Source organism: Palaemon carinicauda, chromosome 35, assembly GCF_036898095.1.
Source record: "Palaemon carinicauda isolate YSFRI2023 chromosome 35, ASM3689809v2, whole genome shotgun sequence".
Lineage (NCBI taxonomy): Eukaryota > Metazoa > Arthropoda > Malacostraca > Decapoda > Palaemonidae > Palaemon > Palaemon carinicauda.
The window spans coordinates 12,653,552-12,668,539 of NC_090759.1; the positions used below are offsets into that span (position 1 = coordinate 12,653,552).

Genomic DNA, 14,988 nt, shown 5'->3' on the forward strand with positions numbered 1-14,988 from the left:
TTGCTAAGGGTTGAGAGATCGATGACTGGTCTCCATCCTCCAGATGCCTTTTCACAAGAAAGTCGCCTGAGAAAGCCTTGGTAGTCGTCGAGGACCTCTTGGTGAGCACCCTTCTCCAACATGGTCTGGACTTTGGGCCAGCTCCTTTGTGGATACCTTCGCACAGGAACTTGTCAATACTGGAGTCTTGGTAAGTGAGGGGGAGAGATTGAGTGAACAGGATGCAATAGCTCGAATGAATCATGGAGACTATCCAGGGTTTGGCCCCGAGCTGCATCCACCTCTTCCAGCAGTGATGCAGGCATTTCCCCACAGGTGGACAAGTGAGGGAGACCTACCCTATTATTTGCGGCCGCGGCTACCTCCTCAAGGATGTTAAACTCCACGGAGGACTTGGAGCCTTTATTGTCCTTTGCAGAAAAGGGCTTCTTAAGACACCTTATTGTCCGTTGTTGCAGTCCTGCTCATCGTCGGCTTTTGTTGTTTGGTCTGCAAGAGAGAAGGTTGTCTAGGGCCGGGATGTTAAGGCCCTATGGAGGAGGGAGTCTTGGTGGGACTTCCATTTCTCCACAGCTCACTCGACGTTCCCAGGCTCTAACAAGGAGGAGCCCTTCAGAGAGGAGTTCCGGAGTTTCACTACTCGCAGTGTGGGACTTGGCAATGGAATCTCAACTATCGAGTCTTTACGCCTTAAGATGGTGTTCACCCACAAGTTTATTACTTGGTGGGCAAGGAACTACATAGTTCGAGTACCCGACAAGAGAAAAGTCTCCATCACCTTCCCGAAGCTTCCTTGGAAAAATCCTTGGTCCGCACTGGGTTTCCCACTGACCCCAACCAGAGGTCCAGCCACGAAGTAGCCTGTATGGCTTACTTCGCCACTTTCTTTTGGTTGAGAATCTCCGGAGCTGAGAATGAAATTTGAAGCACGCAAAGTCTTTCAAGAGATCCCTTTCGTCAATTCCTCAAAGGAATGGTAAAAAGGAAGGGCTGGGAGAGGCTCGTCAAGGACCTCGTAATAAAGGTAGGCCATCATTAATCCGGCAACTTTGGGACTGGAAGGGTGCCGGATTATCCATTTTTCCGGATTGTCCATAATTTACAGGTGGTCGACGACTTGCGACCGATATAGGTACTGCAGAACGTCGCAAGTCGAGAAAAGTGCAGTTTCCATAGATTTATTATGATGCGTCCTGATTCGGCAATCATCTAAGTCATTTCAATCAAAATTTTCTTACTGTACTTTATATCATTATTCCATTTTCTTGTTTAATAGGATATCATATGCTCTATTTCATCATTTTTGTATTTTATATTTCATTTTCAAAAGAATCTTGAATATCAAGAATTTTGTTTACCTTTAGTTATGATCAGCTGATCTGAAGGTCTCGATACCATATCGAAAGATTGCGAACACACGAGTGGCGTATGTTATATATAATTTCATAATTCATTTAATTTGTAGCCATTATCATTAGTTCTTATCCGAACATCCCCTCACTCTTTCTGTGTGACAATGTGTGTACAGGCAGTTAACTTTTAAAGCTTCATACAATATTTAATTTTCAACTCATTATTAAGTCTTCATATTTCATTAGGCATTATTGAGGTTTATTAAAGCATGCTTGTATTCTATTTTTCAATTTCTTGAGCATTTCAATAACAAACCATTACTTTAGTAAACATCAGCTGATCTCAAGGTCACACTACTGTATGCGATAATGCGCACATTCAGTACGAGTAAAAAGCTGTTTAAAAAATCTTAACTTATCTGTAATCCCTTCATGAAGAATATTACATCAGCACAAATATGTAATAGAGTATCCATAGTTAGTTTATAGTCATTATTATTATTGTTATTTGTCATAAGAATAAGTCTCTCTCTCACAGTAGCGATGCAGTTAGTTTATAGACCTCATTATTATCGTCATAAGAAGACACACTCACTCACTCACTCACTCACTCACTCACTCACTCACTCACTCTCTCTCTCTCTCTCTCTCTCTCTCTCTCTCTCTCTCTCTCTCTCACTCTTTTCACATTCAGATCTTTCTGGACATTTCCATCCTGTTCGTAATATTAGGCCTGCAATTAATTCTAATAGTCCGGCCTTCTCCACCATGAGGTTCAATACTATACAGTATTCTAGAAGTTGTGGAATGACCTTCCTAATCAGGCAGTTGAATTGGTAGGAACTTCAAAAGTCCAAACTTGCAGCAAATGTTTTTTTGTTGATTTTTAATTTATCATTAAATCTTCATATTTCTTGAGACATTATTAGAAAGGATTAAATTAATAATATTAATATTACATAAACAATACTTGGTAAAATATATGTTGCTGCAAAAGCTAACTTATACACAGATGCGCTCGTTTGTTCGTTACGATCAGTGATAAAACTTGAAGCAGTGGTTGCATTTTTATGTTGTGTGTTTAACAAAAGCATGATAAAAATCGTCTTTAATTTATATTGGATTTTTAAGTATACAAAAAAGCTAGTCTATGAACTGATAAATTTATAATTCCTTCAAATTTTACTCAGTTTTCGACCTTGTCTTGTCTGAAGGTTGTCTTATGCGCGGAAATGTACGGTATATTTCTGCTTGTGTAATGTGCAGCTACACTTATCAAAAATACACTAAAAACTTTTTTTCTGCTGAAATGATGGCTCTTCTTATATCTGTTTACATTGGGAACATCACTGCCAACCGGCCAGTGGCGAAAATAATTGAGAAACAAAACCGCCAACCAAGCTGCCCGCAGCGAGAATGATGTCAGTTAACTGATGTTTCCGGATTGTAGTGTGCCAGATTAGTGATGGTCAACCTGTACTTCCTCTGCTGGACGCGCAGAGGCGAGAGGAGTTTCAAGGACAAGCCAGAGTGAAACGAACTGGAGAAGTCAAGAGCTGGCAGACACCTTCCGCCGGGCACACTTCAGTCCAAGAGATCAGGGCAAGGCTGCACTAGACTTGGGGGGGCTTTTGAGTACCAAAGACACTGTCCAGGACCGTGTCCTTGCCTTCCTGAGGAGCCATCATTGGGTCTGCTAACCCGTTGCGGGAGACCTTATGCAAGCCAAGACCTGCCAGAAGGCGCGTTCTGACTCTGTTCCACTTCTGATGAAGGACTGGCAGGTAGGTCGTTGTCTTCCACGAACAAGACATCATCTTGGGGTAGGTCATAGTCATCGTCGAAGCGGACGGAAGTAGAATGCTTGACCCCGTATGCGGGTCTTGTAATCCTCGATAAGGATGTTGGCAGAGTTTTAGAGTTCTTAGACTCCTTCCTTGGAGGGAAGAACATATCTAGCACAGAAGGTTTATGTGGAACAACCCTCTGTTGGTCAACCGTAGGGGAAAGGATCATATCTTCCACAGGCTTTGAGACTACAATGAGATCTTGCAGGACCTCCTCAATGGGCGAAGGGCGGAAAGAGTCAGCTAGGGACTCTTCCCGGAATGAGAAATCCACTTCCACTTGTACAGATGGCTGAGGAGCAAAAGATCGAGCAGGAGTAGGCATGATGATATTTGACCTTCCCTTGGACATCCTGACGGGGGTCAGCCACGGCTCCAGACCAATAGCGGCACTCAAGGAGAAGAAAGCTCAGCAGGCCTCTCTTTCCACGAAAGGTATTGCTTATAGGAGCGTCGGCATTTTGACGAATGTTGGCGGCAATTGGGGGCTGGTTCCTGGGGTCGCAGTGCTGTGGCGGTAAGGTCACGAGCAGCCGTCTGTCGGCAAGCTGTCGAAAGTTGCTGGTCATCTGAAAATCTTTTAGTCAATAGGCGAGATGACGAACGACAAGCAGCACAAAGCTAACGTCGTTTGGCTTCCTCTCTAGGAGAGAGGTGAGTCATTGGGAGCAACGAGGAAGAGACTAATGTGCAGCCGAAGGTTGCTGATGAGCTGGCGAATGGTGACGTTTGAACCGTAGAGGTGGGCGAGCTCGATGACCACAAGGACGAGTCTCCACAGGGAAGGGTTGATCAGCATGCTGGTCATCAGGAGACCTCCAAAGAGGAGCCTCAATGGGTGGTCTCTCTCGCAATCGAGAGAGGTGATCACCCACAGGAGAGATGTGCCTTGGACTTTGCTCCGCCCCTAAAGGATGGTCAGCGAGTGGGGGAGTGCAGTCCTCGGCAGCGGCGGAAGGAGCAGGGGAAGAGGCAGGAACGGAGTTGGCATGCAGGCAGCAGACGACTCCTCAGACAGCACAAGATCCACGCTGAGAAGGGCCAAAGAGTCAACCTCTGAAGCAGACAAACGCTGTAACTCCATACCCAGCTGAAGAAGCGGTACAAAAACCTCCTTAGCTTATAAGGTGGACTGGTCAATCCCAGGAATAGCCCCACCTGTAAAACTTAAGAAAAGAGACGAGGACTCACTCAGGGGGAGAGGCGGGGCCACTTCGCTAGAGGAAGCAACACCGTTTCTCGAGGACCAAGGTTGTCCAGGAGTGAAAGGGCCTGAGCTACTTCTCGACGGTTCTTCGAAAGAAACCAGCTGAGAAGGAGCTTCGGAGGAAGGTCGGGGAGGGGGGGGGGGGTTTGAGAAGACGAAGCAGCAGCAGCAGCTCTGGGATTCTCCTACTATGAGGAAAGCCCCAAAGAAGAAAATCCTTTTAAGACTTCTTCCATCATTGCCCAAACCTTTCCCACTGGGAGGCAGACCACTCCCGACACTCACTACACTTATTATCCATATCACACTGTTGCCCCCTATAAGCCCGACACAATCAGCGGGGATCGGTATCCACAGAGGACATATAACTTCCGCAGGAACGGCCCTCGGGACCAGGGCAGTTATGCAGAGAAGGCACACACAAACTGGAAGGAAAAAGCAAAAAAGTTATTATTAATGGCTGTTCAAAATGGTGAGGAAGAAAAGCGATAACAACCGTTCTCCCTCCGAGCTAAGAGCAAAGTGAGTTACAGTCACAGGTGTGTTGAGAGGGGTAGCTACTATCCCCACACTCCCGCTAACTAGCGGTATGGGTGGTTAACCCATGCTAAAAATCTAATGGCTCGACTTTCAGCTTCGCCGAAAGTAACACCCCTATAAATAGCGTTGGTTTCTATTCCAGTTACAGAGCAATTAAAAAATAGTATACAAAAATGTATTTTCATATAATTTTGTATATTTTAATTCTTATTTATTTTACAATAATATGATTTTATGTGCTGTTAATGCTCTAAATGGTAGATATTTGAACTATCATAAATATGGCCACTGTTAAGCTCTTAAAGACTGCTAACCAATATAAAAAGTCACAGAAGTTTTCAAAATTGACCACCTAAAGTGTGATATGTATCCCAGACTAAAAATGGGAGTGTTAGATGAAAGAAATGTTTAGGATGAAACTGCTGTCATTTTTAGTCCTGATCTCCATTGCATTTTGTAACTATTCTGTGATTGCCACTTCGTTTGATCACGACCCTTTGAGAACATATCCATAATCTCTGCCTTCTAATTATGTTGCTAAAAGGGAACAGAATGCATGACTCCTTATAGATTTCCAAACCTTTTTCTGTCATTCCAACTAATCTCCAATGATAATGGGTTATTAGCATTTTCCTTAATAGGCAAAATGTATTAAAAGAAAACTGAACCTTAACAGCATTACCAAGACTAAAGATAGGTTTATAAAATAGTATAATACTTTTGTTATATGAAAAAAGGTTTCAGAGACAGAACAAAATTCATATTGTTATATGTAAATAAAGTTTATGACTAAATAGTGAAGAAGAACAAATGGTGAAGAATGAAAAGGAAGAGCATTCCTGGTACTTCGAAGACTGGATTCTGAAGCTTGAATTGAAACATCATTAAGAAAGTAGCTACAGCATGAATGATAAGAGAGAGAACTAGACATAGCCTATACTATATATAAAAAGTTCCATCACGAGAGAGACTTTCAATAGGTACATAAGACACACACTGCTGTAATCTATGCAGGAAATACACTGACATTGATAAGAGAAATCTTTTGTTAAAACCTATGACTGGAGTACTGAGGGAATATTATAATTCAAATGATTAACTGGGGGAAGAGATGCAAGGCATAGATACTAAAAAAACAATTGAGATGGCTTGGGGCTGTGATAAGAAGCAATGAGGAACAGCTGGTCAGATGAACAATAGATATAGAAGTGGCAGGACTAAAGTCCAAGAAATCGAGGAAAAAAAAGAGGAAAACCTATATCTAAAGGGAGTCCAGACAAATGGTACAGGAAAATAGAGAAAATCATTCATGTTTAACTCAATGAAGAAAATGCTAATATAAAAGATTTATGATGATTACTTGTAATAAATTTGTAACAGAGGTAGTCATGTATGTATTGATATAAGAATAAGTAGCTCTCATGTATAACAAATGTACTTAAATGAAAATAAAGACCAGATTTAGTACAAAATTTGAACCTTTCAACTACTGTAATATGGACATAATTTTTATACGTTTTTATTTTAGCTGTGATTTGTAATTTCTACTGTACTGTATATCAGAAAGGCTCAGACCCAAACATTTTCTACAAACATGTTATTTTTATAAAATAAATTTTTGAATATACTTACCCGGTGATTATATAAGCTGCAGCTCTGCTGCTCGACAGAAAACTCTACGTTAAAAATCCGCCAGCGATCGCTATGCAGGTAGGGGGTGTACTTCAACAGCGCCATCTGTCGTGCAGGTACTCAGTACTCATTGTAAACAAAGAACTCAATTTTCTCCTCGGTCCACTGCGTCTCTATTGGGGAGGAAGGGAGGGTCCTTTAATATATAATCACCGGGTAAGTATATTCAAAAATTTATTTTATTATAAAAATAACATTTTTCAATATTTAACTTAGCCGGTGATTATATAAGCTGATTCACACCCAGGGGGGTGGGTAGAGACCAGCAATAAATGTTTACATTATTATGAGCTAAGGATTTTTTATTTCATTTTAGCAGTTATCAAAATAACAAACATAAAATAAATAAGTACCTGGTAAGGAAGTCGACTTGAACAATTACTCTGCCTTTTTAAGTACGTCTTCCTTACGGAGCCTCGCGATCCTCTTAGGATGCTGAGCGACCCCTAGGAGCTGAAGTATCAAGGGTTGCAACCCATACTACAGGACCTCATCAAAACCTCTAATCTAGGCGCTTCTCAAGAAAAGAATTTGACCACCCGCCAAATCAACCAGGATGCGAAAGGCTTCTTAGCCTTCCGGACAACCCAAAAACAACAATAAAAACATTTCAAGAGAAAGATTAAAAAGGTTATGGAATTAGGGGAATGTAGTGGTTGAGCCCTCACCCACTACTGCACTCGCTGCTACGAATGGTCCCAGGGTGTAGCAGTTCTCGTAAAGAGACTGGACATCTTTAAGATAAAAAGACGCGAACACTGACTTGCTTCTCCAATAGGTTGCGTCCATTATACTTCGCAGAGATCTATTTTGTTTAAAGGCCACTGAAGTTGCGACAGCTCTAACTTCATGTGTCCTTACCTTCAGCAAAGCTTGGTCTTCCTCACTCAGATGGGAATGAGCTTCTCGTATTAACAGTCTGATAAAATAGGATAAAGGATTCTTTGACATAGGCAAAGATGGTTTCTTAACAGAACACCATAAAGCTTCTGACTGTCCTCGTAAAGGTTTAGTTCGTCTTAAATAGAACTTGAGAGCTCTAACAGGGCATAAGACTCTTTCTAGTTCATTTCAAACCATATTTGATAGGCTTGGAATATCGAACGATTTCGGCCAAGGACGAGAAGGTAGCTCGTTTTTGGCTAGAAAACCAAGTTGTAAAGAACATGTAGCCGTTTCAGATGAAAATCCGATGTTCCTGCTGAAGGCGTGAATCTCACTGACTCTTTTAGCTGTGGCTAAGCAAACCAGGAAAAGAGTCTTTAAAGTGAGATCTTTAAAGGAGGCTGATTGTAGTGGCTCGAACCTTTCTGACATGAGGAATCTTAGTACCACGTCTAAATTCCAACCAGGTGTAGCCAAACGACGCTCCTTCGTGGTCTCAAAAGACTTAAGGAGGTCCTGTAGATCTTTGTTGTTGGAAAGATCTAAGCTTCTGTGACGGAAGACTGATGCCAACATGCTTCTGTAACCCTTGATGGTGGGAGCTGAAAGAGATCTTTCTTTCCTCAGGTATAAAAGGAAGTCAGCTATTTGAGTTACAGAGGTACTGGTCGAGGATACTGATACTGACTTGCACCAGTTTCGGAAGACTTCCCACTTCGACTGGTAGACTCTAAGAGTGGATGTCCTCCTTGCTCTAGCAATCGCCCTGGCTGCCTCCTTCGAAAAGCCTCTAGCTCTCGAGAGTCTTTCGATAGTCTGAAGGCAGTCAGACGAAGAGCGTGGAGGCCTTGGTGTACCTTCTTTACGTGTGGCTGACGTAGAAGGTCCACCCTTAGAGGAAGAGTTCTGGGAACGTCCACTAGCCATCGAAGTACCTCGGTGAACCATTCTCTCGCGGGCCAGAGGGGAGCAACTAACGTCAACCTTGTCCCTTCGTGAGAGGCGAACTTCTGCAGTACCTTGTTGACAATCTTGAACGGGGGGAATGCATATAGGTCTAGATGTGACCAATCCAGTAGAAAGGCATCTATATGAACTGCTGCTGGGTCCGGGATTGGTGAGCAATATATTGGGAGCCTCTTGGTCATCGAGGTTGCGAAGAGATCTATGGTAGGCTGGCCCCATGTGGCCCACAGTCTCTTGCACACATCCTTGTGTAGGGTCCATTCTGTTGGAATGATTTGTCCCTTCCGACTGAGGCAATCTGCCATGACATTCAAGTTGCCTTGGATGAACCTCGTTACTAGAGAAATGTTTAGATCTTTTGACCAGGTGAGGAGGTCCCTTGCGATCTCGTACAATGTCATAGAGTGGGTCCCTCCTTGCTTGGAGATGTACGCCAAAGCCGTGGTGTTGTCCGAGTTCACCTCCACCACTTTGCCTTGAAGGAGAGACTTGAAGCTTTTCAAGGCCAGATGAACTGCCAGTAGCTCCTTGCAGTTGATATGCATTGTTCTTTGACTCGAGTTCCAAGTTCCCGAGCATTCCCGACCGTCTAATGTCGCGCCCCAGCCCGTGTCCGATGCGTCCGAGAAGAGAACGTGGTTGGGAGTCTGAACAGCCAGGGGCAGACCCTCTCTGAGGCTGATACTGTCCTTCCACCAAGTCAGGGAAGACTTCATCTTCTCGGAAATGGGGATCGAGACCGCTTCTAGCGTCTTGTCCTTTTTCCAGTAAACAGCTAGGTGATATTGAAGAGGACGGAGGTGTAGTCTTCCTAACGATACAAACTGTTCCAGGGATGATAGTGTCCCTATCAGACTCATCCACTGCCTGACTGAACATCGTTCCTTCTTCAACATGTTCTGGATGCATAACTGGGCTTGACTTGTTCTGGGGGCCGACGGAAAAGCCCGAAAAGCTTGACTGTGAATCTCCATCCCTAAATACACAATAGTTTGGGATGGGACCACTTGAGACTTTTCCATATTGACAAGGAGACCCAATTCCTTGGTCAGATCTAGAGTCCACTTTAGATCCTTCAGACAGCGACGACTGGAAGAAGCTCTTAGAAGCCAGTCGTCCAAATAGAGGGAGGCTCTGATGTCCGCTAAATGAAGGAATTTGGCTATATTCCTCATCAGCCTCGTAAACACAAGAGGAGCTGTGCTTAGGCCAAAGCACAGGGCTTGAAACTGGTAGACAACCTTTTCGTAAACGAATCTCAGAAAAGGTTGGGAGTCTGGGTGGATGGGGACGTGAAAGTATGCGTCCCTTAGGTCTAAAGAGACCATCCAGTCTTCCTTTCTGACCGCTGCTAGAACGGACTTTGTGGTCTCCATGGCGAACGTCTGCTTTGTGACAAAGACATTCAGCGCACTGACGTCTAGCACCGGCCTCCACCCTCCTGTCTTCTTTACCACTAAGAAGAGACGGTTGTAGAAGCCCGGGGTTTGATGGTCCAGGACTTTGACTACCGCTCCCTTTTCTAGCAAGAGAGACACTTCCTGTTTCAATGCTCGTCTCTTGTCTTCCTCTCTGTACCTGGGAGAGAGATCGATGGGAGACGTTGCTAGAGGGGGTTTTCGTACAAACGGGATCTTGTACCCCTCTCTGAGCAACTTCACAGATTGTGCATCTGCGCCTCTCTTCTCCCAGGTCTGCCAGAAGTTCTTGAGTCTGGCTCCCACTGCTGTCTGAAGAAGGTGGCAGTCAGACTCTGCCTTTAAAGGACTTGGTTCCTTTCTTCTTCCCACGTCTCCCTTCGGCACGAGCACCTCCTCTGCTGGAGGCTCTGCCACGAAAGGGCGGAATAAATCTGGACGCTGGAGTGTCCATCCTGGGTCTTGACAAGGTAGGCAAAGGGGTGGCTTTGCGGGCAGAGGACGCAACCAGGTCATGGGTGTCCTTCTGAATCAAAGAAGCAGCAATCTCCTTAATCAAGTCCTCTGGAAAAAGGCACTTAGAGAGAGGAGCAAACAGAAGTTCTGATCTTTGACACGGTGTCACTCCAGCTGACAGGAAAGAGCAAAGGTTCTCACGCTTCTTGAGGACCCCGGATACGAACGAAGCAGCAAGCTCACTAGATCCGTCACGTATGGCCTTGTCCATGCAGGACATGATGAGCAAGGAAGATTCCTTGTCAGAAGGAGAGATCTTCCTGCTCAAAGCTCCCAGACACCAGTCCAAAAAGTTGAAGACCTCGAAGGCTCTAAATACTCCTTTCAACAGATGGTCTAGGTCCGAAGGTGACCAGCATATCTTAGAGCGTCTCATGGCTAGCCTGCGGGGAGAGTCTACAAGACTTGAGAAGTCGCCCTGGGCAGAGGCAGGAACTCCCAAGCCGAGAACTTCTCCCGTGGCATACCAGACGCTCGATCTGGAAGAGAGTTTAGCAGGGGGAAACGTAAAGGCTGTCTTCCCTAGACTCTTTTTGGACTGCATCCAATCTCCTAAAACTCGTAAAGCTCTCTTGGACGAGCGTGCGAGGACGAGTTTCGTAAAGGCAGGCGAGGATGACTGCGTACCTAAAGCAAACTCTGACGGAGGAGAGCGTGGAGCCACAGACACAAACTGGTCCGGATACATCTCTTTGAACAGAGCAAGAACTTTTCTAAAGTCCAAAGAGGGTTGCGTGGTCTTGGGCTCGTCAAGGTCCGAATGTGGTTCATCAACGTGTGCCGCATCGTCATCATCAGAGAGTCCATCATCCGAGAATTGAGGAGGAAGCGGCAAAGGAGTAGGTATCGGCTGGTCAGCTGAGTCCGGTCGCACGGGTGCACGCGTGACTGAACCGGACGCAACGTCATGGAACTGTTGCCCAGTCTGTGAGCTGGCAACAACCATAGCAGCGCGGGGACGCACAGCGTCTACTCCAGACTGTCTAGTCTGATGTGGGCGAGCAGAGGCAACCACACTGGGTTGCGGAGGTTGACGCACCGCGTCAAAACAAAACAACTTTGACGGTTGTTGTACCTCGCGAACGTCAACGGAAGGTTCCGTGCGTCGCTGAACGTCAACATGCGGCTGGCAGGGTACACTGGAACGCATGGGTGGCGGGACTCTCTCAGCTGGAGTGCGCAAGAAGGTCGCCTCAGCGTCCACAGGACGCACAACCGTGGATGGTTGTAGGCAAGAGGTTGGTGCAGCAGCAACCTTCTCCGCACGAAAGTCCTGCATCAGAGACGTTAACTGATACTGCATGGTCTGCAGCAAAGACCACTTAGGGTCTACAGGAGCAGGTGCGGCGACAGACAGTGTGACTGCCTGAGGCGGTACCGCTTTGCCTCTCTTAGGAGGTGAGCAGTCATCGGAAGACTGCAGCGAGTCCGAACTGACCCAGTGGCTACAACTGGGCCGTTGGACTTGCGCGGAAGGGACCGACTTGCGCTTAAGAGGTCGTGAGACCTTGGTCCATGGTTTCTTACGAGAAACCTCTTCCGCAGACGAGGAATAAATGGGCTCTCTCGTCTCTGTGTGGGTGGGGCGATCTTGGGTAGATACGCCCGAAACCACGGAGGGAACGTCTGTTCGCTGATTAAAGCCTCTCGAACCCTTTGGTCGTACGACATTGCTTCTCCCCTGGACTTGGGAGCTTGCAAGAGGTCCTGGACTAGGAGGACGACAGGCACGAACAGACGAACCCTCAAGCGCAACACTATCCACAACACTATCACTCACTTTATCACTTCCCACTGCACTCTTACACTTCAGCTCCTTGACGTCCGCCATGAGCTGGTTACGGTCACTAGCCAAGGACTCGACTCTCTCACCCAGAGCTTGGATGGCACGCATCATATCTGCCATCGAAGGTTCCTGAGTGCCAGAAGGGGGATTAGGAGCAACCACTACAGGGGAAGGAATAGGTTGTGGGGCATGAGGAGAGGAAAAATCAACGGAACGAGATGAACTTCTCCTGACTCTATCTCTCTCTAGCCTACGTGTATATTTCTGGAATTCGATAAAATCGAATTCCGAAAGCCCAACGCATTCCTCACATCGATCTTCCAATTGACAGGTTTTATCCCGACAATTGGAACAAACGGTGTGAGGATCGATAGAGGCCTTCGGAAGACGCCTTGAACAGTCCCTAGCATTACACTTCCTGAATTTAGGGACTTGAGAAAGGTCAGCCATTTTGAATTGGTCAAAGGGGAATTCAAAAACTATCCAAAGTCATCAACAAATAATCCGATATCAAAAAAAGAATGCAAGGATTTATTGAGGAGAAAGCCTGCACAGCGAAAGCTCAAAACTAGAAACGTGTACTTCACCAAATAGTTGTGAAAACCAATCCAGTTAGCAACAGCGAATTAGTAGGTCTTGCCAGTGGCACGACAGAGAGAAAATTGAGTTCTTTGTTTACAATGAGTACTGAGTACCTGCACGACAGATGGCGCTGTTGAAGTACACCCCCTACCTGCATAGCGATCGCTGGCGGATTTTTAACGTAGAGTTTTCTGTCGAGCAGCAGAGCTGCAGCTTATATAATCACCGGCTAAGTTAAATATTGAAAAATGAACTTATAAATTCAAAGTACAGTATCAAATTATTACAGTATACAATATGCTATACCCAACAGACCATTACTATCCTTACCTCTGAGTTCATTGGCAGCTCCAATGTATTCATCAAACATATCATTTTTCTCTGTAAAATAAGCAATTATATTTGCATCTGTTCTGGCAAAGTTGTTCTGAGCTTCCAACAGTGTTCTTACTTCTTTGGATGGCAACTTTGCTTGCTCCTTCATGTACTCTACCATACCTGCTTGGTCCCTTCTTCCTTTGAATTCGAATGATCTTCCATTACGAAATACCTACAACATGAATATGAAAAATTAGTTTAAAGCAACCATTGAGCAACATCTTCACATACATATGGTTCTGCTGAGGAATATTCTTTGAAATTATTCTTAAAAAGAGAATAGATGAGAAGTAAAATAGAAAAAGGCAATATAGCTGGGGATAATGGAAGGCATTAAAGATCCTTAACACTGTCTAGTGTGTGGTTTGGGTGCTTTACAGTAATGTATGCCCTTCCAAGCAAAATGCAAATGGGAATTTGAAAGAAATGAGAATGACAATCAAATATAACAAATTTGGAAATAATTTGTATTTTTCCTAACATACAAACCTGGAGCTATTTATAGGGTATTACTTTCAGCAAAGCTGAAAACCAGCCGAGACAATTTTAATGAGGGATAATTACCCCATCCGCTAGTTAGCGGGAGGGGGTTGGGGCAGACAAGATACCCTGCTCACTCACACCTGTCGGTTGAGTAACCACTTTTGCTTTCTGGCAGGACTTCTAGGGGGACAGAGTGGCGGGCCAATTTGTATAAATAGCTCCAGGTTTGTATGTTAGGAAAAATACAAATTATTTCCAAATTTGTTATTTGTTCTGACACAGATACAAATCTTCGCTATTTATAGGGTGACTTACTCTTAGGAGGGAAGAAGTTCTACCAACTGGCCTTGGTCATGACCCGGGGTTCCTTCTAATTGATTATGATCTAATTAGTAGGAACCCTACATACATACATATACCAAGGCATTTCCCCCAATTTTGGGTAGGAACCCTACCCTAGCTAAAATCAAAGTAGTTACAAGGTGACTCAATGATAGTGGCCTGCAGAAGCTTGTGTGAGAGAGACTTGTGGCTTGTCTTTACGTAGGAACTCGAGGATTCTAAGACATACCCAATACCCTCCCTCATGAGGTATTGGTGATGCAACAAAGTATTCATTCATACTCAGGATACACAAGGAAAATGAATCTTACCTGCAGAGGGGTGAGGTCAGTTATGCTTCGGTCTTGCAGAGCTGTTTCCCCTGGGGAGAAGGAGAAAAAAAGAAGTGAGCCAGACATTCTTTTCATTCACCCCAGACTAACCTGGGTAACCTCAGCCCTCAACCCTCTGCTACTTGTCCATCAAGGAGCCTGAGGCATTAGATAATTTGTTGTATGGCCACCACAGGACCAATGGAGAAGGTTTCCATGCTCCTGTGGGTTATGTCTTTCAGGTAGTGGGCTGTGAAGGTCGTCTGACGCTTCCATACGCCCCCTTGCGATACCTGTGCCACAGAAAATTTCTTCTTGAACGCCAGAGACGTTGCAATGCCTCTGATGTCATGAGCTCAGGGTCGGTTGGATGGAGGAGGCTCTGGATATAGAGCATATTCGATTACTTTCCTTTTCTTGGAGGAAATAGTATTCCTCGTGACCCTCCTCTTGACCTTCCCCGTGCGGACAAAAAGTGCTCATACACGGGGGCGACCTTTTGCTGTTCTTTTTAAGTGACACCTCTGCTCTTTATTGGACATAGTAACAGTTGGTCTGGATCATCGGTTACAGAACAAAGACTCTCTATCCGAAATGGGCCGAACCTGGAGTCCGGCACAGCCGGATTTTGAGTCTTAGTACAAAATCAGGGACGTAGTTGAAGATTACTTCCCCCCATCTCC

At 45.0% G+C, this 14,988-nt stretch overlaps 1 protein-coding gene across 1 annotated transcript in view; it reads right to left on the reverse strand.

Moving 5' to 3' along the window:
• The window catches only part of LOC137627622 (protein disulfide-isomerase A4-like), an 83,254-nt gene that overhangs the window by 19,712 nt on the left and 48,554 nt on the right, over window positions 1-14,988 (reverse strand). The window contains exon 6 of the mRNA XM_068358719.1: window positions 13,122-13,341. Within this exon, the coding sequence (XP_068214820.1) occupies window positions 13,122-13,341 (220 nt within the window). The remainder of the gene's footprint in view (window positions 1-13,121; window positions 13,342-14,988) is intronic.